The sequence below is a fragment of the Rana temporaria genome, chromosome 9, assembly GCF_905171775.1.
Source record: "Rana temporaria chromosome 9, aRanTem1.1, whole genome shotgun sequence".
Taxonomy (NCBI): Eukaryota; Metazoa; Chordata; class Amphibia; order Anura; family Ranidae; genus Rana; species Rana temporaria.
This window is the reverse complement of record NC_053497.1, coordinates 154,377,676-154,402,584: the sequence shown is the minus strand read 5'-3', so window position 1 is coordinate 154,402,584 and position 24,909 is coordinate 154,377,676. Positions and strand designations below refer to the sequence as shown.

General features: G+C 42.7%; 1 protein-coding gene across 1 annotated transcript in view; it reads right to left on the bottom strand.

Annotated features, from left to right (window-relative positions):
- ADGRD2 (adhesion G protein-coupled receptor D2) overlaps positions 1–24,909 on the bottom strand; it is a 999,543-nt gene that overhangs the window by 226,717 nt on the left and 747,917 nt on the right. The window contains exons 23-24 of the mRNA XM_040324866.1: positions 6,040–6,166; positions 4,273–4,331 (exon numbers count right to left, since the gene is read on the bottom strand). Of these exons, the coding sequence (XP_040180800.1) occupies positions 4,273–4,331; positions 6,040–6,166 (186 nt within the window). The remainder of the gene's footprint in view (positions 1–4,272; positions 4,332–6,039; positions 6,167–24,909) is intronic.

Below are 24,909 nucleotides of genomic sequence, written 5' to 3'. Positions count from 1 at the left end.
TCTCTGAGCCCTCCCCGCTCTCTCTCTCTCTCTCTCTGAGCCCTCCCCGCTCTCTCTCTCAGCCCTCCCCGCTCTCTCTCTCTGAGCCCTCCCCGCTCTCTCTCTCTCTCTCTGAGCCCTCCACACTCTCTCTCTGAGCCCTCTCTCTCTCTCTCTGAGCCCTCCGCGCTCTCTCTCTCTGAGCCCTCCGCACTCTCTCTCTCTGAGCCCTCCCCGCTCTCTCTCTCTGAGCCCTCCCCGCTCTCTCTCTCTGAGCCCTCCCCGCTCTCTCTCTCTCTCTCTGAGCCCTCCCCGCTCTCTCTCTCTCTCTGAGCCCTCCCCGCTCTCTCTCTCTCTGAGCCCTCCCTGCTCTCTCTCTGAGCCCTCCCCGCTCTCTATCTCTCTCTCTGAGCCCTCCCCGCTCTCTCTCTCTCTGAGCCCTCCCCACTCTCTCTTTCTCTCTCTCTGAGCCCTCCCCGCTCTCTCTCTCTCTCTGAGCCCTCCCCGCTCTCTCTCTCTTTCTCTCTCTCTCTGAGCCCTCCTCTCTCTCTCTCTCTCTGAGCCCTCCCTGCTCTCTCTCTCTGAGCCCTCCCCGCTCTCTCTCTCTCGCTCTGAGCCCTCCCCGCTCTCTCTCTGAGCCCTCCCCGCTCTTTCTCTCTTTCTTTCTCTCTCTCTCTCTCTCTGAGCTCTCTCTCTGAGCTCTCCCCTCTCTCTCCCTCTATCTCTCTCTGAGCGCTCTCTCCCTCTCTCTCTCTGAGCCCTCCCAGCTCGCTCGCTCTCTCTCTCTGAGCCCTCCCAGCTCTCTGAGCCCTCCCCGCTCTCTCTCTCTCTCTCTGAGCCCTCCCCGCTCTCTCTCTCTGAGCCCTCCCCGCTCTCTCTCTCTCTGAGCCCTCCCCGCTCTCTCTCTCTCTCTGAGCCCTCCCCGCTCTCTCTCTCTCTCTCTCTGAGCCATCCCCGCTTTCTCTCTCTCTCTCTGAGCCCTCCCCTCTCTCTCTCTCTCTCTCTCTCTCTCAGCCCTCCCCTCTCTCTCTCTCTGAGCCCTCCCCGCTCTCTCTCTCTCTGAGCCCTCCCCGCTCTCTCTCTCTCTGAGCCCTCCCCGCTCTCTGAGCCCTCCCCGCTCTCTCTCTCTGAGCCCTCCCCGCTCTCTCTCTCTGAGCCCTCCCCGCTCTCTCTCTCTCTCTAAACTCTCCCCGCTCTCTCTCTGAGCCCTCCCCGCTCTCTCTCTCTGAGCCCTCCCCACTCTCTCTCTCTCTCTCTCTGAGCCCTCCCCGCTCTCTCTCTCTCTGAGCCCTCCCCGCTCTCTCTCTCTCTCTCTGAGCCCTCCCCGCTCTCTCTCTCTCTCTCTCTCTCTCTCTGAGCCCTCCTCTCCCTCTCTCTCTCTCTCTCTGAGCCCTTCCCGCTCTCTGAGCCCTCCCCGCTCTCTCTCTCTGAGCCCTCCCTGCTCTCTCTGAGCCCTCCCCGCTCTCTCTCTCTCTCTCTCTAAACTCTCCCCGTTCTCTCTCTGAGCCCTCCCCACTCTCTCTCTCTCTGAGCCCTCCCCGCTCTCTCTCTCTCTCTCTCTCTAAACTCTCCCCGCTCTCTCTCTGAGCCCTCCCCGCTCTCTCTCTCTCTCTGAGCCCTCCCCGCGCTCTCTCTCTCTCTGAGCCCTCCCCGCTCTCTCTCTCTCTCTGAGCCCTCCCCGCTCTCTCTCTCTGAGCCCTCCCCGCTCTCTCTCTCCCTCTCTCAGCCCTCCTCTCTCTCTCTCTGAGCCCTCCTCTCCCTCTCTCTCTCTCTCTCTCTCTGAGCCCTCCCCGCTCTCTCTCTCTCTCTCTCTGAGCCCTCCCCGCTCTCTCTCTCTCTCTGAGCCCTCCCCCCTATCTCTCTCTCTCAGCCCTCCCCCCTCTCTCTCTGAGCCCTCCCCTCTCTCTCTCTCTCTCTGAGCCCTCCCCCCTCTCTCTCTCTCTGAGCCCTCCCCGCTCTCTCTCTGAGCCCTCCCCGTTCTCTCTCTCTCTCTGAGCCCTCCCCCCTCTCTCTCTCTCTCTCTCAGCCCTTCTCTCTCTCTCTCTCTGAGCCCTCCCCGCTCTCTCTCTCTCTGAGCCATCCCTGCTCTCTTTCTCTCCTTGCCAACAACAGTCTGTTTATCTCCTGTTTCAACTCCTTCCTTCCCATCATCTGCCTATACATTATATTGTATAACAGAATTACTTGATTAACTTCATCAATTTAAAGCAGTATTAAAGAAAAGCAAAATATTATACTGCAGTTTACCAATTCTTAGATGGGTGGCTGCATTAGTTTTTGTTTTTTAGGTTTTCTCTTTTATATTCTCTTCTATATATCTGGTGATCCTTCTAGTAAGTCTGTTTTTCAAAAGAATGAGCTGTCTTGCACATGTAGCAGTTATAGGGTTGAATCAAACCATTTAACACTGGCAATGGGGGTGGAGTCAGGGGCGGAGCCAGAGGGGCGGTAAAATGAGGTTCCGCCTAGGGTGTCAAAAATCCTTGCACCGGCCCTGGCTGTGGGGATGTGGGCCCTGCACCAAAAGGTGTTTGAATTTGGGCACTGCAAGAAGAAACTTCCCACAATACAGACCAGGAAAAGATTTAAGACCCAGACTGTCATGTATATGTGATTTCAGGTAAATAAAAGGATTTTTTTTATATAGTTTATAAAATTCAACAATTCCCTAAAGGAGGATGAGATAGGAAAGATTTTTTTTTAAACGGGAGATAAGCTTAAAAGCCACCTTCAAAATGATTAGAAAAAAATTGCATGAGGGCCCATGTTTTACACCTAGTAAAGAAAAGCATTTCAATATCAATATTTCATAATAAACCATGATCATTTTTTATGTAAATGAACATGTAAACACCATATTTAATACTGAAAGTGTGAGTTGTTTTTTTGCAACATTTGCTTTTCAAAGTGCTTATATCCACATGTCCTTTCATATAGCCTTGAACCTAGTAATTTGCTAAACTACTCATTATTTTAACTCTATCAATCACTCTCTAGCCTTGTGACCATTCGTTTAAGTTAGCTTTTTCAATTTCATGTACATTTCCACCCCTTCTTAAACATCCTAGGAGCTCAAAAAACCCTGAGATTCAGGGTACTCTAATATACAAATTCTGAATTGAAGCAGAAATGTTAATTGATGGTTTGCCCCTACCACGGGAGTCACTTTGGATGGGGGGAGCCAATAGAACCCAGCTAAAGAGGTCAGGAGACTCATTGTTCAGCTCCACGGGCACCTCTTATGTGTAAGTTACCCTGTGTCTATTAGGGGCACAGGGTAACTGAGAAGCCCAGTTTGGCCCACCCTAACCAGACACCCCATACAACCACTGTTATCCTGGGTCTTATATGTGTGATTTTTTGTTTTTAAGAATGGAGCGGCTCCTTCACCTGGGACAGTAATATTTATGAACAATATCCCTCAAGAAATATATGAAGATGGATTGATGTCACCTTTTCAGGCTGCTTGTAGGAGTTTGTCTCATAGACCACTGTGGGGTTTGTTATGTGTTTATTGTTAAGTGGCTGTATCCCATTGTTTATTGTTTATTGCTTATTGCTTGTATAGCGTAGAATCACCCGAAGGTATCGAAACGCTTCCAGACCTTAACAATTCACAACAGGACCGAGTGTTACAGGTAACAATATAAAATATGTACCACAATTAAAATCAAATAATAAAACAACAATATAACACCATAAAACCAATACAGTACAAAAACCATAGAAATCACATAAGACCAAAGGAGAGACAACACACATTGTTGCATTGTTTATCTGCTTTGGGAGCAAACTATTATGGGATGTATGTGTTTATGTGGATTAGCCTACGGGTTAATAAAATCACTGTCAGCTATGAGTTGCTGGGGGGAGGGGGGATTTCTCCAACAGCCCTACCTGCTGATAAGACTGTCTACTGTTGAAAAGTTTGAATGTACCATATGTCTCATGTTACTGGATGCACAGTTTACCCCGCCTTGTGTTATTATATAAAGAAGGGGGGATTGTCCCCAGAGTGTATATCACTTTGTACCTTTGTTCCATTAAACAGTCGTACGTCTTACCACCCTACACTGAGTTACAGCTAGTGACTGGGTGGGCTAAGGGATCTTGGATCATGCTGGTACCGGGCAAGGGAAGCTTATACAGTGGACATATTCCTCTTGAGTACGGGTCCGTCAAAGCCCCCTCCTGCCTCATCTACCTCACCATCACTACATATAAAGGCCGTTTGTAATGGAGGAAAAAGACAATAAAAGAAGAGCCAGGACAATCAAAGAAGTGACTACTCACTGTGTTGTCAGTGGACAGGATGGAATATATGTTTACAGGGTTCTTGACGACTACATTTCCTGAAACAGATATGAAGATATGAGATTGATTTAACATGAAGCAACACTCACATTTATTCAGTTAAAAACAGGCAATATAATGTAACAGAGTCCAGCACCCAGATCAATATTAGTCCACGCCGCTTGGCTAACCTTTCTTTTTAGCTTGGCTGGTATTCTCTTATGCATTTTAACCACTATCCTTCACTATTGGAGATGGTTTCCTTTATTCTGAGAGTTCTGTGAAGTCATCCTAGCTGTAGAAGTTCTATCATTAGAGGAGGCAGTGAGCATTATCTGGTGTGCAAGATTGATTATCATTATGCTGTGTTGGCCCTTTCAGGCTGGGTTCACACAACTACACTACTTTCATCCTACTTTGCTCTGCTACATTGGTCCTACATTTATCCTACATTGGTCCTACATCCATCCTACTTTCATGAACAGGATACTACTTTGGTCCGACTTCAATGATATTCAATGGGCTGAAGTAGGATCAATGTAGGACCAAAGTAGTACAGGTAGCATTTTCAAAGTCGGACCGACTTGTGTAGGACCAGTTAAGACCGCTCTCATAGGGAAACATTGATTTTTACACGTCATGCTACATGAGCTCCCAATGTAGGAGCGTTTGTCGGACAAGTGTGAACCCAGCCTGAAGGGTCTTGTCCTGAGGTGAGTGAGTATTTCACCTGGTGAATCACTCTTGTTATATGGTGGAGCACATATTGAAAAAGCAACACACAGATTTTTTTTCATATGAAGACGCACAAGAGCACTTTATGTGTGGACTGTGGATATTTTTTTTTTTCAAAGCATCAATGTTTTTTAACAGATGTATGGCACGGGAGTTATTTTGATTAATTTTCTATGGTGGTCACTGATTTCAGTTCTTTCAATTGACTGTTCAATTGTTCACTATTGGGCAGCGCTATCACAATCTGTTCATGAAGTGCGACTTTGATACCCCTTTGATGCAACTTTTCACTATGGCAATCAAGTAGCATCAAAGCCGCATTAAATGAGGGGAAGAAAGCTTTATGTGTCCAAACTCAAGTAGAAGGGTGAGGCTGCGTACACACGGTCGGTCCAAACCGATGAAAACGGCCTGAAGTCCAGTTTCATCGGTCCAAACCGACCGTGTGTACGGCCCATCGGTCTGTTGTCCTTCGGTCAAAAATTTTAGAACTTGCTTTAAAATCGAACCGATGGACCGCTGCCCGATAGGTCCAAACCGATGGTTAGTACACAAAAGCATCGGTTCAAAACCCGCGCATGCGCAGAATCAAGTCGACACATACTTGGAAGCATTGAACTTTGTTTTTTTCAGCACGTCGTGTGTTTTACGTCACCGCGTTCTGACCCGATCGGTTTTTGAACTGATGATGTGTACGCACATCAGACCACTTCAGCGGTGAACCGATGAAAACGGTCCGTCGGACCATTCTCATCGGTTTGGATCGACCGTGTGTATGCGGCCTTAGGGTTAAGAGCTAGGGTTAAATGTTAGTGTTAAGGGTTAGGGATAAATTTTAAGGTTAGTGTAAATGGTTAGGGTTAAATTTTAGGGTTAGTGTCAATGTATTTTACATTCTACTGTCCTTTATTTACATTCTACTGTGAGCCAAGAATCCCCTGCTGATAGTAGGGATGAGTCTTTGGTTGTTACGGGTGACGGCGTCATTCATCCCTGCAACATTCATTACAAAACAAAACAGGAAAAAGTTACCCTTGCCTGGTGTATTTCTTATTGGCATAGTGGATAAACTACTTTTAGATGGGTTGAGGCTTGGTTTTCCAGTGTCCCACATTGTATTCCTTGGACTGGATAAATAGTTTGTTGGCTGAGAACAATTCTGAAAACAAAGTCAAATTGTATATGACACTTTATTAATAAAGCCTACACAACAACAAGACAAACACAGTAAAGGTTAATGGATACCTATGACATTTATTCAGAATTTAATCTAGTATGAAAAATAAGTACAGGATATTGTTGTTGGTGAATTAGTCATAAATTCTCATAATACACATTAATACCAACTTCATATTGACATGAAGCAGAATATGGAATAAACTAAATCCAACAATAGCTATATGGAATTACCACTGTGTGCCCTGGTTCACACTGGGCTGCGGGAGTGAAGACGTGTGAGTTCAGCTGAACTCGCACGGCTTCACTCCCGCTGGCAGTCCCGATTTCAGCCGCGATTTAAGAGACATCTGTGCAGGTTTCTGCACAGATGTCAATGTAAATCGCGGCCCGAAATTGCAAAAAGTAGTACAGGAACTACTTTTTGAAATCGGTGCAGCGCCGCAGATGCGGCGTCGCACCGATTAGGACAGTGTCATTGCCGACAATTGCCGGCAAATGCCGCCGATTTGAGATGCGATTTCACATGTGAAATCGCATCTCAAATCAAAGCAAATCATACTCAGTGTGAACCTGGGCTAAAGGTTTGGTTAAACCAAACTTGATAATTCAATTATAAGTGGAAATGGGTTAGTCTACTGTATCTTATATTTTCACAATTACTGACTGTGGATAGTCCAAGGTCTGATCCCCCAGGTGCTCAAGTTCTTAATAGGATAGTATTGGCATAGTCCCAAATCATCCACAATGACTCAAAATCGATATTATCCAGAAACACAAAAAAGTAAATAAAGCACTTGGATTAGATGGCTTACACTCATGTGTCAAAGAAAAAAAAAAGTTGAGCTCTGTTATTTCTAAGCCATTGTCTCAAGTTTTTAGAAACTCTAATAACTGGTGTAGTACCACTGGATTGGTGTAAGACAGATGTGGTGCTACAGTCAGGAGTTTCTAAGATACTTGAGGGTTTACTAAATGACTACATAGAAGAGTTTTCTGATAAAAAATATTTTAAGCAATGGACTGTATGGATTCACAAAAGTTCTCAAGCAAATCTGATTTTTTTTTATGATGAGAAGGCAAAAATGTAGACAGAGGGAGTGGCTGTGTATATAGCACACTTAGATTTTGCAAAAGCATTTGACAACATGCCCCCCACAGCTAATATGCAAGTTAAATTTCACAGGCTTAGGAAATTCTGTCCGTAAAAGGATAGAAAACTGGCTAAACGTCCGTAGAGTAGAGAATAGTGATTATTGATGCATCGTTTGAAAGGTTATTACTCCTGTACCTCAAAGTTCAAAACTGGGACCCTTACTTTTTAACATATGTATACAGAGTTGAACAATAAAAGTATGATTTCAACTTATAAGCAGAACTCAGTGCACTACATAACTAGGCAGCCAATGAGGCCAAAGAGGTTAAATGTTGATAAATATAAAGTTATGTACTTGGGGGAGGGGGCACATTTTGCGTTGTTTTCGGAATTCGAAATTCGCAAATACGAAAATTCGAAAATTGAAAAATTCATAAATTGAAAAATTCGAAATTTGAAACATTTTTCAATTTGTGAACTTCGATTTTTAAAATTTTCGAAATTCGGAAATTTTCGAAATTTGAAAAATTCGAAATTTGAAAAATTCAAAATTCGAAAATTGAAAAATTCGAAAATTCGAAAATTGAAAAATTTGAAAATTCGAAAATTGAAAAATTCGAAAATTCGAAAATTGAAAAATTCGAAAATTGAAAAATTAGAAATTTGAAAAATTCGAAAATTCGGAATTTCGAAAATTGAAAAATCCGAAAATTTTTCGTATTTACGAATTTTAAAATTCGTAAATACGAAAAATTTTCGGATTTTTCAATTTTCGAAATTCCGAATTTTCGAATTTTTCAAATTTCTAATTTTTCAATTTTCGAATTTTTCAATTTTCGAATTTTCGAATTTTTCAATTTTCGAATTTTCAAATTTTTCAATTTTCGAATTTTCGAATTTTTCAATTTTCGAATTTTGAATTTTTCAATTTCGAATTTTTAAAAATTCGAAATTGAAAAATTCGAAAATTGAAAAATTTCGAAATGTTCGAATTTCGAATTTTTCGAAATGTGTTATTTCAGAATTTTCGTATTTCCGAATATTTTCGTATTTTCGTATTTCGAAAATTGAAAAATAAAAAAATTTAAAAGTTCGAAATTCGAAATTTCGAAAAATTGAAAAATTCGAAATTCGAATAAAAAAAATCGAATTTCGAATTTTTCAATTTTCGAAATTTCGAATTTTTGACATTTCGAATTTTTCAATTTTCGAAATTTCGAATTTCGAATTTTTCGAAATTTCGAATTTTTCGAAATTTCGAATTTCGAATTTTTCGAAATTTCGAATTTAAAATTAAATTTTTTTTATTCCGTTTCATTAGTTTTTTTTGTTTCAATCGTTTTTTCCGTTTTTGCTTTTTTGGAAATTCCGAAAATTTCCCGAATTTACGAAAAGAGCAAAAAAAAGATTTTTTTTCTTCGAAATTTCAGAATTTCCGAAAAAATAAAAAAACGGAAAAAACGAATATTTCGAATGTCCAGAATTTACGAATTTAGGAAAAAAAAATACGAAAATAACAAACGAAAAAAACGAATTTTTTTGGCAGTGCACATGTCTACGTAAGTAACTTGTGTTTATATTTTTAACCCCCAAGTACATTACTTTAAAATGTTCTAGTTGCCCACTCCATTCACTTATTGAGGTCCTCTTGTGAGGTTTCTATATCTTGCTGTAATATTATTTCCCTACTCATTTTTGTGTTATCGGCAAACACTGAGGGGCAGATCCAGAAAGAATTGCATGGGCGCAGCGTATGTGAGATACGCTACGCCGCTGTAACTTACTTGTTGTAGCTTTGAATCCACAAAGAATTTGCGGCGTAAGTTACGGCGGCGTAGTGTATCTCTCATGGCGTAACGGCGCCTAATTCAAATCGGTGAGTAGGGGGGCGTGTTTCATTTAAAATTCGAAATTTGAAAAATTTGAAATTTGAAAAATTCCAAATCTGAAAAATTAAAAATTTCGAATTTTAAATTTTTCAGATTTGGAATTTTTCAAATTTGGAATTTTTCAAATTTCGAATTTTAAATGAAACACGCCCCCCTACTCGCCGATTTGAATTAGGCGCCGTTACGCCATGAGAAAAAAAAATTGAAAAATTCTGAAATTCGAAAATTGAAAAATTCGAAAATTCGGAATTTCGAAAATTGAAAAATCCGAAAATTTTTCATATTTACGAATTTCAAAAATTCGAAATTGAAAAATGCGAAAATTGAAAAATTTCGAAATTTTCGAATTTCGAATTTATCAAAATTTGTTATTTCAGAATTTTCGTATTTCCGAATATTTTCGTATTACCGAATTTTCGTATTTCGAAAATTGAAAAATAAAAAAATTTAAAAATTCGAAATTCGAAATTTAGAAAAATTCGAAATTCGAAATTTCGAAAATTGAAAAATTCGAAATGTCAAAAATTCGAAATGTCAAAAATTCGAAATTTCGAAAATTGAAAAATTCGAAATTCGATTTTTTTTTTCCGTTTCATTCTTTTTTTTTGTTTCAATCGTTTTTTCCGTTTTTTGCTTTTTTGGAAATCCGAAAATTTCCTGAATTTACGAAAAGAGCAAAAAAAAGTTTTTTTTTCTTCGAAATTTCAGAATTTCCGAAAAAATAAAAAAACGAATGAGACAAAAACGGAAAAAAAGAATATTTCGAATTTCCAGATTTTACGAATTTAGGAAAAAAAAATACGAAAATAACATAATGAAAAAAACGATTTTTTTGGCAGTGCACATGTCTACGTAAGTAACTTGTGTTTATATTTTTAACCCCCAGGTTCATTACTTTAACATTTTCTAGTTGCCCACTCCATTCACTTATTGAGGTCCTCTTATGAAGTTTCTATATCTTGCTGTAATATTATTTCCCTACTCATTTTTGTGTTATCGGCAAACACTGAGGGGCAGATCCAGAAAGAATTGCATGGGCGCAGCGTATGTGAGATACGCTACGCCGCTGTAACTTACTTGTTGTAGCTTTGAATCCACAAAGAATTTGCGGCGTAAGTTACGGCGGCATAGTGTATCTCTCATGGCGTAACGGCGCCTAATTCAAATCGGCGAGTAGGGGGGCGTGTTTCATTTAAATGAAGCGCGTCCCCGCGCCGAACGAACGGCGCATGCGCCGTCCCTAAATTTCCCGCTGTGCATTGCGCGAAATGACATCGCAAGGACGTCATTGTTTTGACTTGGACGTAAAATATGTCCATCCCGCGATTCACGGAAGACTTACGCAAACAAAAATTCAAATTAAACGCGGGAACGACGGCCATACTTAACATAGCAGGTTTAACTATACGCCACGAAACAGCAGCTTTAACTATACGCCAGAAAAAGCCGACTAGAGACGACGTAAAAGAATGCGACGGCCGCTCGTACGTTCGTGGATCGTCGGAAATAGCGAATTTGCATACTCGACGCAGAAAACGACGTGAACACCACCCAGCGGACGCCGAAGCCGTACGCCTGTCGGATCTAACCCAGATGCCATTGTATCTTGTTTTGAGGATTCAAAACAAAGATACGACGCGGGAAATTTGAAAGTACGCCGGCGTACTCACTTTGTGGATCTGCCCCTGAGATTGAGCTATTTATCCCATCCTCTATATTATATCATACATTAAACAGAATTGGTCCCAAGACAGAGCCTTGGGGTGTCCCACTGACCACTTTAGACCATTCTAAGTACACCTTATTTAACACCACTCTCTGGATGCGCCCTGTAGCCAGTTTTCCATCCAAGAACAATCCCTATGGTTCATGCCTATAGACCTTATTTTGTAGATTAACCACTTAAGACCCAGACCAAAATGCAGCTAAAGGACCTTGCCCCTTTTTGCGATTCGGCACTGTGTTGCTTTAACTGACAATTGCGCGGTCGCGTGACGTGGCTCCCAAACAAAATTGGCGTCCTTTTTTTCCCACAAATAGAGCTTTCTTTTGATGGTATTTGATCACCTCTGCATTTTTTTTTTTGCGCTATAAACAAAAATAGAGCGACAATTTTGAAAAAAATGCAATATTGTTAACTTTTTGCTATAATAAATATCCCTCAAAAATATATATATAAAAAAAAATCCTCAGTTTAGGCCGATACGTATTCTTCTACATATTTTTGGTAAAAAAAATCACAATAAGCGTTTATCGGTTGGTTTGCGCAAAATTTATAGCGTTTACAAAATAGGGGATAGTTTTATTGCATTTTTATACATTTTTTTTTACTACTAATGGTGGCGATCAGCGATTTTTTTCGTGACTGCGACATTATGGCGGACACTTCGGACAATTTTGACACATTTTTGGGACCATTGTCATTTTCACAGCAAAAAATGCATTTAAAATGCATTGTTTACTGTGGAAATGACAGTTGCAGTTTGGGAGTTAACCACAGGGGGCGCTGAAGGAGTTATGTTTCACCTAATGTGTGGCTGTAGGAGTGACGTCATCGATTGTGTCCCCCTATAAAAGGGATGACACAATCGATGCAGCCGCCACAGTGAAGAACGGGGAAGCCGTGTTTACATGCGGCTCTCCCCGTTCTTCAGCTCCGGGGACCGATCGCGGGACCCCAGTGGCAATTGGGTCCTGCGGTCCCGGTCCCGGAGCTTTGGACCGGGTCGCGGGGGCGCGCGCCCATGACCCACGGCTGTGTACATGTACATGACGTACCTGTATGTAAATGTGCCCAGCCGTGCCATTCTGCTGACGTATATATGCAGGAGGCGGTCCTTAAGTGGTTAAGTGTTTGTGGGGCACTGTATCAAATGCTTTTGTAAAATCCAGATACACCACATACACAGGCCTACCTTTGTCCAGGTGGCAGCTCACTTCCTCGTAGAAGGTTAACAGGTTGGTTTGGCAAGCACAACCTTTTGTAAACCCAAGCTGATTACTACTAATGATACGGTTTTCATCAGCAAACTGGATGCCAGTTTCTGTAAGCCATTAGGTTACATCCTGTAACATGTTACTAACAATACAGTCATGGTTGTTATTGCCCTTCTTTTTCCTGTGTAAAGACGGAGGAGAAGAAAGAATTTAGTACAGTTGCCTTCTCTTTTTCATCTGTAACCAAGTTCCCCTCATCCCCCTTTATTGGGCCAATGTGCTCTGACCTCATTTTTTGGGGAAACCACCAATTGGGACATGAAGTTGTCCTGTAGGATATTTAAGAAATGATGGGCCTTTCGTGAGTAATCTTAGTGCAGACTTCTGGGAAAATCAATGAGCCATTATGTGTACAGAACGCCTTCATATTGCATTGCACTTTACAGAAAATTACAGTGTTGCAGATTGAAAAGGAAAAGTAATTTTTAATAACATTCAATTACAGGTATGTTATATATATATCCAGTATATATATATATATATATATATATATATATATATATATATATATATATATATATATATATATATATATATATATATACAGTATATACATATATACACAGTATATATATATATATATATATATATATATATATATTTATTTTATTTTTCTTCCACGAACGTGGAGTTACCCTGTTAATATAGTCTGAGATTGACTGCAAACAACAAAAGGATATTGATCTAATTTTTTGTTTCCTGCAGTGGGAACGTGAGAACTCTATGTTACTACAGAAAAGCACCAAGATAAGTAGGGTATTTCCATTTTTAGCAATCCCTGAAAAGCAATGTATAATACAACATATGCGTGCATACAATTTTTTCTTTTTTTTTCCATTACTTTTTCTGTAATATAACCTAAAAAAAAAAATCTTTTTAGTTAGGTCAGTATGAAATATTATCAATCGAAAACTCTAAGCTGCTCTTTCTGCACTTTTCTGCAGTCATTTTCTTTGAATGGCTTCAATAGCATATGTTGTGTATAGAACTAAAAAGCAGTTCAGATTGTGCACAAATGAGTTGAATGAGTCAGAGGAGGGATACGTTTCTCCCCTCTTTGCTTGCAGACACAAACTAGTATAGTTTTCCCTTTCTCAAAGTCAAAGATTAAATAGGAATGTCGCTGTTTATTAGAAATCTGAGCATTGTCGGTAACTTATTGTAAGGTGGAAAATGTAACATTCACTGTACCTTCACTGCACAAATACTGCTTTTGTAATACACCCAGTTAGGTAGATATATTTTCATATTCACCAGAATAACCACTAGGGATGAGCTTGATGTTCGACTCAAACATCAGGTGTTCGCCCGTTCGTCAAAGAACAAACATTATGGGGCGTTTGTGGCAAATTCAACACCGAAGAACGACCCATAATGCACTGCGAGATCACAGTGCATTGCTGTAAAATGATGCCTTTGGCCAATTATGGCTCAGGGGGACTAACACTATACAGTGTACACGGAGGCCCTGTATAGTGTTGTTGGTGTGAATGGAGAGATAGACCCGGATTCAGAAAGAAGTCTGGAGATACGCCGTCGTAACTCCGAATGCGGGTCGTCGCAACTCGGCGCCTGATTCATAGAATCAGATACGCCTCACAGTTGCCTAGATACGAGCGGCGTAAGTCTCTTACGCTGTCGTATCTTAGTTGCATATTTACGCTGGCCGCTAGGTGGCGCTTCCGTAGATTTACGCGTCGAATATGGTAATGAGCTAGATACGCTGATTCAGAAATGTAACTGCGCCCGGTGCATTTTTTTACGTCGTTTACGTAAGGCTTTTTTTGGCGTATAGTTACCCCTGCTCTATGAGGCGTAGCCAATGTTAGGTATGGACGTCGGGCCAGCGTCGAATTTTGCGTTGTTTACATTGTATGAGTAAGTCGTACGCGAATAGGGCTGTGCGTAAGTTACGTTCACGTCTAAAGCAATGACTATTTGCATGCGCCGTTCGTTAGTAAAGTCAATTACGTGGGGTCACGACTGTTTAGCATACAACACGCCCCCTACCAGCCTATTTTGAATTACGCGGGCTTACGCCGGCCCATATACACTACACCGCCGTAACTTTGGGTGCAAGGTCTTTCTGAATACAGGACTTGCCTCTCAAAGTTACGGCGGCGTAGCGTATATGAGATACGCTACGCCTGCCTAAACTTATGGCAATCTTTCTGAATCTGGGCCATATTGTCATTTAGATTAAGCAGGCAGGTTATGCAGTTAGCTGCAGTGTATTTGATATATATATATATATATATATATATATATATATATATATATATATATATATATATATATATATATATATATATATATATATATATATATATATATTGTGACAGGAAGTCAGGTAAATCTGTGGGAGTTGTCACAGACGGGACATACATTTCTGCCTTGTTTAGACAATACACCAATTGTTATTAGGCGTCGGCTGCAAATGTAGCCAGAAAAGGCTAAAGGCCGTTGGAAGACTCCAGCTGTTCAGAATGAGGCAATTAACCACTTAACCACCAGCCGCCGTCATATAACGGCGGCAAGGTGGTTGCTTAACTGGGGGTCGCCGTTATTTAACGGCGCCCAGCAGAAACAGTAATGCGCGCCGCCTCTATGAGACCCGGCGCTACACAGATCACGGTAAATGACCGACAACAGCGGTCTTTTACCATGTGATCGCGCCGTCCAATGACGGAGCGATCACAGGTAAACAAACCGGCGTCATTTGATGACGCCGGTTCCTCCCTCCTCTCGCTGTATCGATCGGTACAGTGTGAGAGGAGAGCGCGGATGGCAGCAGCAGTGTGGGATGGATCTGTGACTATTGCAGTCACAGATCCATCCATCCCTGCTCAGCCATCCCTGCATTAACCCCTGCAATACTCTGCTTTCCCTGCGCAATACTCTGCAATGCTCTGCCTTCCCTGCGCAATTACTCTGCAATACCCCCTGCGCAATACTCTGCAATACCCCCTGCGCAATACTCTGCAATACCCCCGCGCAATACTCTGCAATACCCCCGCGCAATACTCTGCAATACCCCCGCGCAATACTCTGCAAAACCCCCGCGCAATACTCTGCAAAACCCCCGCGCAATACTCTGCAAAACCCCCGCGCAATACTCTGCAATACCCCCGCGCAATACTCTGCAATACCCCCGCGCAATACTCTGCAATACCCCCCGCGCAATACTCTGCAATACCCCCGCGCAATACTCTGCAATACCCCCGCGCAATACTCTGCAGTACCCCTTGCGCAATACTCTGCAATACCCCCGCGCAATACTCTGCAATACCCCCGCGCAATACTCTGCAATACCCCCACGCAATACTCTGCAATACCCCCACGCAATACTCTGCAATACCCCCGCGCAATACTCTGCAATACCCCCACGCAATACTCTGCAATACCCCCGGGCAATACTCTGCAATACCCCCGCGCAATACTCTGCAATACCCCCTGCCAGTACTCTGCAATACCCCTTGCGCAATACTCTGCAGTACCCCCGCACAATACTCTGCAATACTCCCCGCGCAATACTCTGCAATACCCCCTGCACAATACTCTGCAATACCCCCCGCACCATACTCTGCAATACCCCCGCACAATACTCTGCAATACCCCCCACACAATACTCTGCAATACCCCCCACACAATACTCTGCAATACCCCCCACACAATACTCTGCAATACCCCCACACCAATACTCTGCAATACCCCCGCACCATACTCTGCAATACCCCCGCACCAATACTCTGCAATACCCCCGCACAATACTCTGCAATACCCCCGCACAATACTCTGCAATACCCCCGCACAATACTCTGCAATACCCCCCGCACAATACTCTGCAATACCCCCCGCACAATACTCTGCAATACCCCCGCACAATACTCTGCAATACCCCCACACAATACTCTGCAATACCCCCGCACAATACTCTGCAATACCCCCCGCACAATACTCTGCAATACCCCCGCACAATACTCTGCAATACCCCCACACAATACTCTGCAATACCCCCGCACAATACTCTGCAATACCCCCGCACAATACTCTGCAATTCCCCCCACACAATACTCTGCAATACCCCTGCACCAATACTCTGCAATACCCCCGCACCAATACTCTGCAATACCCCGGCCAATACTTTGCAATACCCCGGCCAATACTTTGCAATACCCCGGCCAATACTTTGCAATACCCCGGCCAATACTCTGCAATACCCAGAAAATACTCTGGGGAAAAAAATGTGTTTTAACCACTTCCCGCCCACGTCATATGAGGTCCTTGACTTTGTGCAGGGATATCTAAATGATGCCTGCAGCTACAGGCATCATTCAGATATCATTTTTTTCATCCGGCGATTCTCTACACCATAAGAATGATCATGGCGGCTGTTCCGCCTCTTGATCGTTCTTACGGGAGGCAAAAAGGGACGTCCCCACTCCCTTCGCCCTCCGGTGCTTCTTCTGACTCACCGCTGCGATCGAAGCCAGGATCGTTTTTTTTTTTTTTTTTTTTTTCAGGCTTCCCAGCCTAGCGGTGAGATGTGGGGTCTTATTGACCCCATATCTCACTGTAAAGAGGACCTGTCATGCTATATTCCTATTACAAGGGATGTTTCCATTCCTTGTAATTGGAATAAAAGTGATCAAAACATTTATTTTTGGGGAAAAACATGTCAAACTAAAATAAATAAAGTAAAATGAACAATAAAAATAAAAAATAAATATTTAAAGCGCCCCTGTTCCCGCGTGCTCGTATACAGAAGCGAATGTGTACGTAAGTCCCGCCCACATATGAAAACGGTGTTCAAACCACACATGTGGGGTATCGCTGCGAACGTTAGAGCGAGAGCAATCATTTTGGCCCCAGACCTCCTCTGTAACTAAAAACATGTAACCAGTAAAAACATTTAAAATGTCACCTATGGGGATTTTTAAGTAGCGAAGTTTGGCGCCATTCCACAAGCGTGTGCAATATTAAAGGGTGACATGTTGGGTATCTATTTACTCGGCGTAACTTCATCTTTCATATTATGCAAAAACATTGGGCTAACTTTAATGTTTTTTTTTTTTAAAAGCACAAAACTGTTTTATTTCCCAAAAAAATGCGTTCGAAAAATTGCTGTGCAAATACCATGCGCGATAAAAAGTTGCAACGACCACCATTGTATTCTCTAGGGTCTTTGCTAAAATAGCATATATAATGTTTTGGGGTTCTATGTAATTTTCTAGCAAATAAATTATGATGTTTCCATGTAGGAGAGGAATGTCAGAATTGGCCTGGGTGCTCCAGAACGCCTGATGGTGTTCCCTGCATGTCGGGCCTCTGTATGTGGCCACGCTGTGTAAAAGACTCACACATGTGGTATCGCCATACTCGGGAGGAATAGCAGAATGTGTTTTGGGGTGTAATTTGTGGTATGCATATGCTGTGTGTGAGAAATAACCTGCTAATATGAAACTTTTGTGGGGAAAAAAAAAAAATTGATTTTGCAAAGAATTGTGGGAAAAAATGACAACTTCAAAAAACTCACCATGCCTCTTTCTAAATACCTTGGAATGTCTTCTTTCCAAAAAGGGGTCATTTAGGGGGTATTTGTACTTTTCTGGCATGTTAGGGTCTCAAGAAATGAGATAGGCCGTCAGTACTTCAGATGTGATCAAATTGATCAATTTTCAGTAATTGGTACCATAGCTTGTAGACCTTATAACTTTCACCCAGACTAAATAATATCCAAATTATTTTTTTTTTAACCAAAGATATGTAGCAGTATACATTTTAGGCCAAATTTATGAAGAAAAATTCATTTTTTGCAAAATGTTATAATAGAAATGAAGAAAAATTAATTTTTTTACAAAATTTTCGTTCTTTTTTCATTTATAGCGAAAAAAATTAAAACCGCAGAGGTGATCAAATACCACCAAAAGAAAGCTCTATTTGTGGGAAAAAAAGGACAAAAATTTCATTTGGTTACAGTGTTGTATGACTGAGTTATTGTCATTCAAAATGTGAGAGCACCGAAAGCTGAAAATTGGTCTGGTTATTAAGTGGGTTTAAGTGCCCAGTTGTCAAGTGGTTAAGGCCTCTATAAGTAATCCAGAGGATTACCACTGATTTGCTGCATACTGAGTCTTTCTGAGTGAAAGAGAGCAGTACTGAAAGTCTTCTGAGGAGATGAGGAGAGGATTGATTTTTCTGTGTGATAAAAATCAAAAGGCTTTTGTTTTTCTGCTGTATGACCAGCAGTGTCTGCCCAGCACTAGGCTGTACAGACTCCATAGATAGGTTCCTGTGTGGTGAAGATAGACGCCCCAAGTGGCCAGGGTTTATTTTATGTTTGATTTTGTTTATGCTGTTTGGATGCTTGCACTTGTTTCCAGCAAGATGGAAGAATAAACCAAAATCTTTGTTTTCAACCGTCTTCGACTGCCTGTCTGAATAAATTCAGTGTGTAGTGAACCCATCCAGGGGATCACACACCCCGCTACCGAGCCAACCCCTTACACATGGTGGAATGCCGCGGGCAGTTAAAGTAAACCCAAAATGGAGGAGATACTGAAACAGCTGGCTATAGCATGGCAGCTCAACAACAGGTTTACCAAGGGAACGTGGCAGCTCAACAACAGGCTCAGACAGCTCAACAACAGGCTCACGCAGCTCAACAACAGGCTCACCAAGAGAGTATGGCAGCTCAACAACTGGTTCACCAAGAGAGCCTTGCAGCTCACTGCGAGAGCATTACAGGCTTGGAACAGAGACACCAGCAGCAAATGGAGGCCATCGTGAAACAGCTTCAGAGACAGCAGACCGAGGCTGGGAGTCAGGCCAGTAACATACTGACTTTTCAGGTACGACACTTATTGCCAAAGATGACTGCAGATGAGGACCCTGAGATGTTTCTGACCACGTTTGAGAGAGCAGCGGAAAGAGAGAGTTGGCCTAAAGACCAGTGGGCTGGACTAGTGGCCCCCCTATTATCTGGAGAAGCCCAAAAGGCATATTTCCATTTGGAGCTTGCAGATGCAAAAAACTATGTTCGATCAAAAGAGGAAATATTGGCACGTTTCGGTGTAACCCTGGATGTCTGTGCTCAGCGGGTCCACAATTGAAGTTATCAGCAGAGGAAGCCACCTCGGTCGCAGATGTATGACCTCATCCATTTGGCTAGGAAATAGCTGCAGCCAGAAACTCTGTCCGGACCAAAAATTTTGGAGCGAGTAGTCATGGACACATTTCTTAGGTCTCTTTCTAACACCCTGCAGAAATGGGTGAACCATGGTGGTCCAGGAACTGCAGACAAACTTGTAGACCTGGTCGAAAGGTACCTAACAAGAGACGCACAGACTTTTCACCCCAAGACCAGACCCTCCCCACCTATAGGTAAGACTGCATCAAGGGATGGGGGTGGAGAGAGGTACCAAGGAGCAACTAGAGGAATTATCGGGACTACTGCTAATGTTTGGCGAGAGCGGCCTGGAAGACCCATCCCACAGGAGAGGACCAGAAGGTTGATTTGTTACTATTGACGGGAAGAGGGACATGTAGCAGCGGTTTGCCCAGCGGGTGATGAACCCATGCAGTGTGACTTTCTGACAGAGAGACGACAGTCCCTTTTTGCAACCACATGCACTGAAGTAAAGGGAAATGAGAAACCTTTATATAGAATGTGCTTAGATGGTAAAAATGTTGTGGTATTGTTGGATTCAGGTAGCCTGGTCACCTTAGTGAAAAGTGATCTAGTGGTGGGAAAAACCTTACATCCAAGGAAAATGGCTGTAGTTTGTGTACATGGGGACACTCGAGAATATCCGGTGACTACAATTTCCTTTGAAACCTCCCTCGGTAACTTGTGTCACCAGGTGGGTTTAGTTCCCAAACTGCCACATGACACCATTGTGGGAAGGGATTTCCCAACATTCTGGGAACTCTGGGACTGCCCAGATTCCCCAGTAGGTGGTTCTTCTGAGTCTGAACCATCTACTCCAGAAACCTATAACCGTGAGGATTCTCCTGAGTTTCCATTCTCAGTATTAGCAGGGGAAACACCAGTCCCTAGGGAGGAGCCTGCTACCTCAGAAGAGGAACAGCGGCCGATAGGGTTTGATGACCTCAAGGTGCACAGAGAAAATTTTGTCACTGAGCAATTGAGGGACCCCACATTGCTAAGAGCCCGGGAGAATGTAGTAAAGATAGATGGGGAGTTACCCTCCCTTACTTCATTATTGAAAGGGACCTGTTATATCAAGTGTCACAGAGGATAGAGGACACCATTGAGCAAATGGTAGTGTCTAAACCGTACCGCAAGATGGTTTTGGAACTGGCCCATGGGCACATTCTTGGGGGACATTTGGGAGCGGAAAAAACCCAGATCACCCAGAGGTTTTATTGGCCTGGGATCACTAAAGAAGTGAAATTGTACTGCTCTTCCTGTCCACTGTGTCAGATTACTGCACCCATGCCCCATTTCCGCAGTCCGTTGATACCCCTGCCCATTATCGAGGTCCCTTTTGAGAGGATCGCCATGGACTTGGTTGGCCCCTAACTGAAGTCCACTAGAGGGCACCAGCACATCTTGGTAATAATGGACTTTTCCACCCGGTACCCAGAAGCGATTCCTCTCCGAAACACCTCTGCTAAAACCATTGCCAAAGAGTTGTTTCAGGTTTTCAGCCGTGTGGGTCTTCCTAAGGAAGTCCTAACTGACCAGGGCACCCCGTTTATGTCTAGGGTGACCAAAGAACTTTGTAAACTCCTGAAAGTGACCCAATTACGTACATCAGTATATCACCCTCAGACAGACGGGTTAGTGGAAAGGTTTAATAAAACCTTAAAACAAATGTTGAGGAAGGTGGTGGATAAAGACCGAAATAATTGGGATTATCTGCTCCCTTATCTGATGTTTGCAATAAGAGAGGTTCCCCAATCGTCCACAGGGTTCTCTCCGTTTGAGCTACTGTATGGGAGGCACCCTCGGGCCTACTGGACATTGCCAGGGAAACATGGGAGAGTGAGAGTTCCCCTCATCGAAGTGTGATTGAACATGTGGCCCAAATGCAAGACAGAATTGCCCAAATGATTCCGATTGTGAAGGAACATGTAGCCCAAGCCCAATTGGCTCAACAAAGGATTTACAATCGCGGGGCCCAGGTCCGTTCCTTTGCACCTGGTGATAGGGTGTTGGTCCCCACGGTCGAAAGTAAATTCCTAGCCAAATGGCAGGGTCCATATGAAGTGTTTGAAAAAATGGGAGTGGTGAATTATAAAATTAGCCAAGCGGAAAGAAGAAAACCTGAGCAGCTCTATCACGTGAACTTGCTGAAACCATGGAAGGATAGAGAGTCCTTGGTCGCTAAGACTAACCGATTTTCTGCTCCATTTAACCTGGCTGTCCCTGAAGTTGGGATAGCGGAGACTCTATCCAAAACTCAGAAACAGGAGGTTAAAGATTTTGTGCTCCGTAATAAGGAGAAGTTTTCAGACCTGCCAGGTTGGGTCTCCGGAGTTGAACATGACATTATCACCACACCAGGGGATGAGGTCAAGTTGAGGCCTTATAGAATTCCAGAATTCCGGCGAGAGGCAATTCGCCAGGAAGTAAAACAAATGCTTGAGCTGGGGGTGATAGAAGAGTCAAATAGTGATTGGTCAAGTGACTCAAGTCCCATTGTCTTAGTGCCCAAACCAGATGGAAGTTTTTGTAATGACTTTCGCCGCCTGAATCAAATCACTAAGTTTGACACCTATCCCATGCCCCGCATAGATGAACTGATTGATCGCTCAGACACTGCCCGGTACATGACAACGTTAGACCTGACCAAGGGTTATTGGCAAATTCCTCTCTCGGAGTCGGCCAGGAAAAAAACAGCATTTGTAACTCCAGACGGATCTTTCCAATATAGGAGGATGCCTTTTGGGTTACAAAATGCTCCCGCCACATTCCAACGCACCATGGATAAGACCCTTCGGCCTCATCGAGCCTATGCTGCTGCATACCTCGATGACGTTGTCATTCACAGTGAGGATTGGGAATCACACTTGCCAAAAGTTCAGGCTGTGTTGGTTTCCATCTAGAAAGCCGGGTTTACAGCCAATTAATAATGGCTCCTGAGGAAGTCACATGATAGTGACGAATGCGCATGAGTCCACTGAGAGGTATCGGAGGTGACGTTGGCGACAGATTGCCCCTCTTTTTTACATGCTCAATTGTATTTTGGATTATGTGAGTACCCCTGTCTATTTTCTTTGAGAATTAAAATTTTTAAAACGGAATCACACCATCGATGCTTTATTTCTTTGGGGCGAGAAACTGACCAATCTGGGACGAGAACTCCAAGGAGGACCTGCCGTTGTTGGATCAGAGCCCATCGAGTGAACCATCTAATGTGGTTGGATCTATATGCTGTTACCTTACAGCAGTAAGGTAAGGGGACATCCTTACTTACCCTAAAAGGATCACTGGATACCCATTTTTCTCTCACTCCATATTGCGGACCTACACTTGCACTTTTGCTTTCTTGGACTTTTGAAATTTTACTTATATTTTTTGCCAATATTTTTCAAACTCTGTTGATGGACTGTTTATCACCAGTATAGGAGTGTCACCTAGCACAGTTACCTGGGATTTTTTTTTTTTTTGCACCATTACTTATAGTGTATTTCATCACATTAAGAGGAACCTGTGTAGTTATATGATTTGCACCATTACTGTTATTGTTCACTGATCATTTATATTTATTTTTATGCTGATGCCATTTGGGCTATATTGCTCCTCATTTCAATTACACCTACTTTCATTCCCCTCCCCCACCTGTTTATTCACTTATCCATTCACCACTGATTAGCGCAGCACTACCCTCCCCATTTTCAATAATGGCTACTATCGCCGCTTTATCCCCCATTTTGCCTCACAGGCTGTTCCCCTGACCAATTTGACCAAAGGGAAGGAGTCTGTAATGACCAAATGGACTCCCGAAGCAGAAACAGCTTTTCAGGCTTTAAAACAGGCCTTATGTAGTGAGCCAGTTTTAAATTCGCCTGATTTTTCACGGGTCTTTGTGGTTCAGACAGATGCGTCAAATGTGGGCTTAGGAGCTGTACTGTCTCAGATTATCAAGGGGATGGAACACCCTGTTATGTACCTCAGCCGAAAGTTGAAGGCCATGAAGAGAATTATGCCACCATTGAGAAAGAATGTTTGGCGGTGAAATGGGCTTTGGATTCTCTCCGGTACTACCTCGTGGGTAGACAGTTTGAACTGGTGACGGATCATGCCCCATTGAAGTGGATGGCACAGAACAAAGAGACCAATCGGAGAATAAATAGGTGGTTCCTGGCCCTCCAGGAATTTAGTTTTGTGGTAACACATCGCCCCAGTGCTAAAATGGGGAATGCAGATGGGTTGTCCCGAGTGCATGCCTGCCTGGCAACCTGTGTCCCAACCCTAGGGTTGAAACAAGAGGGGGGGTATGTGACAGGATTTAGGTAAATCTGTGGGTGTTGTCACAGACGGGACATACATTTCTGCCTTGTTTAGACAATACACCAATTGTTATTAGGCATCGGCTGCAAATGTAGCCAGAAAAGGCTAAAGGCCGTTGGAAGACTCCAGCTGTTCAGAATGAGACAATTAAGGCCTCCATAAGTAATTCAGAGGATTACCACTGATTTGCTGCATCCTGAGTCTTTCTGAGTGAAAGAGCAGTACTGAAAGTCTTCTGAGGAGGTGAGGAGAGGATTGATTTTTCTGTGTGATAAAAATCAAAAGACTATTGTTTTTCTGCTGTATGACCAGCAGTGTCTGCCCAGCACTAGGCTGTACAGACTCCATAAATAGGTTCCTGTGTGGTGAAGATAGACGCCCCAAGTGGCCAGGGTTTATTTTATGTTTGATTTTGTTTATGCTGTTTGGATGCTTGCACTTGTTTCCAGCAAGATGGAAGAATAAACCAAAATCTTTGTTTTCAACCGTCTTCGACTGCCTGTCTGAATAAATTCAGTGTTTAGTGAACCCATCCAGGGGATCACACACCCTGCTACCGAGCTAGCCCCTTACAATATATATATATATATATATATATATATATATATATATATATATATATATATATATATATATATATATATATATATATATATATATATATATACAGTCAGTCTAGTATATGTGTATATATATATATATATATATATATATATATATATATATATATATATATACTCTGCATCCAGTGTAGCCTATATCTGCAGTGCATTCCTGGTGTACTTTTTCTAATATACTTCATGTGGTGTATCAAAATATATATTTACAGACTAGTATATATGAATTAACATGGTGCAGGTACCTAGGAGGCTGGCAATTATGCATAATATGGTGTCTGTTGGCCAGACTAGAGAGTACCAGGTGACACATTAAGGGGGTGGGGACCTGGGTCCTGTCCCAGGAAACATGTATCAATCCAAAAAAAAGGCATTTTTTTCAGGAGCAGTGAATTTATAAATGCTAAAAGTGAAACAATAAAAGTGTAATATTACTTTAAATTTCGTACCTAGGGGGTGTGTAAAGTCAGCATGTGAAAAAGCGCATGTTTCCCGTACATGTCCCTGCACAAAGTGTCATTTCTGAAAGAAAAAAAGGCATTTAAAACCGGCTTTGCGGCTCTAATGAATTGTCGGCTCTGGCAATTCAGAGATGATTCATTCATAAAAAATTAAAATAAAAAAGCTGGGGGTCCCCCAAATTCC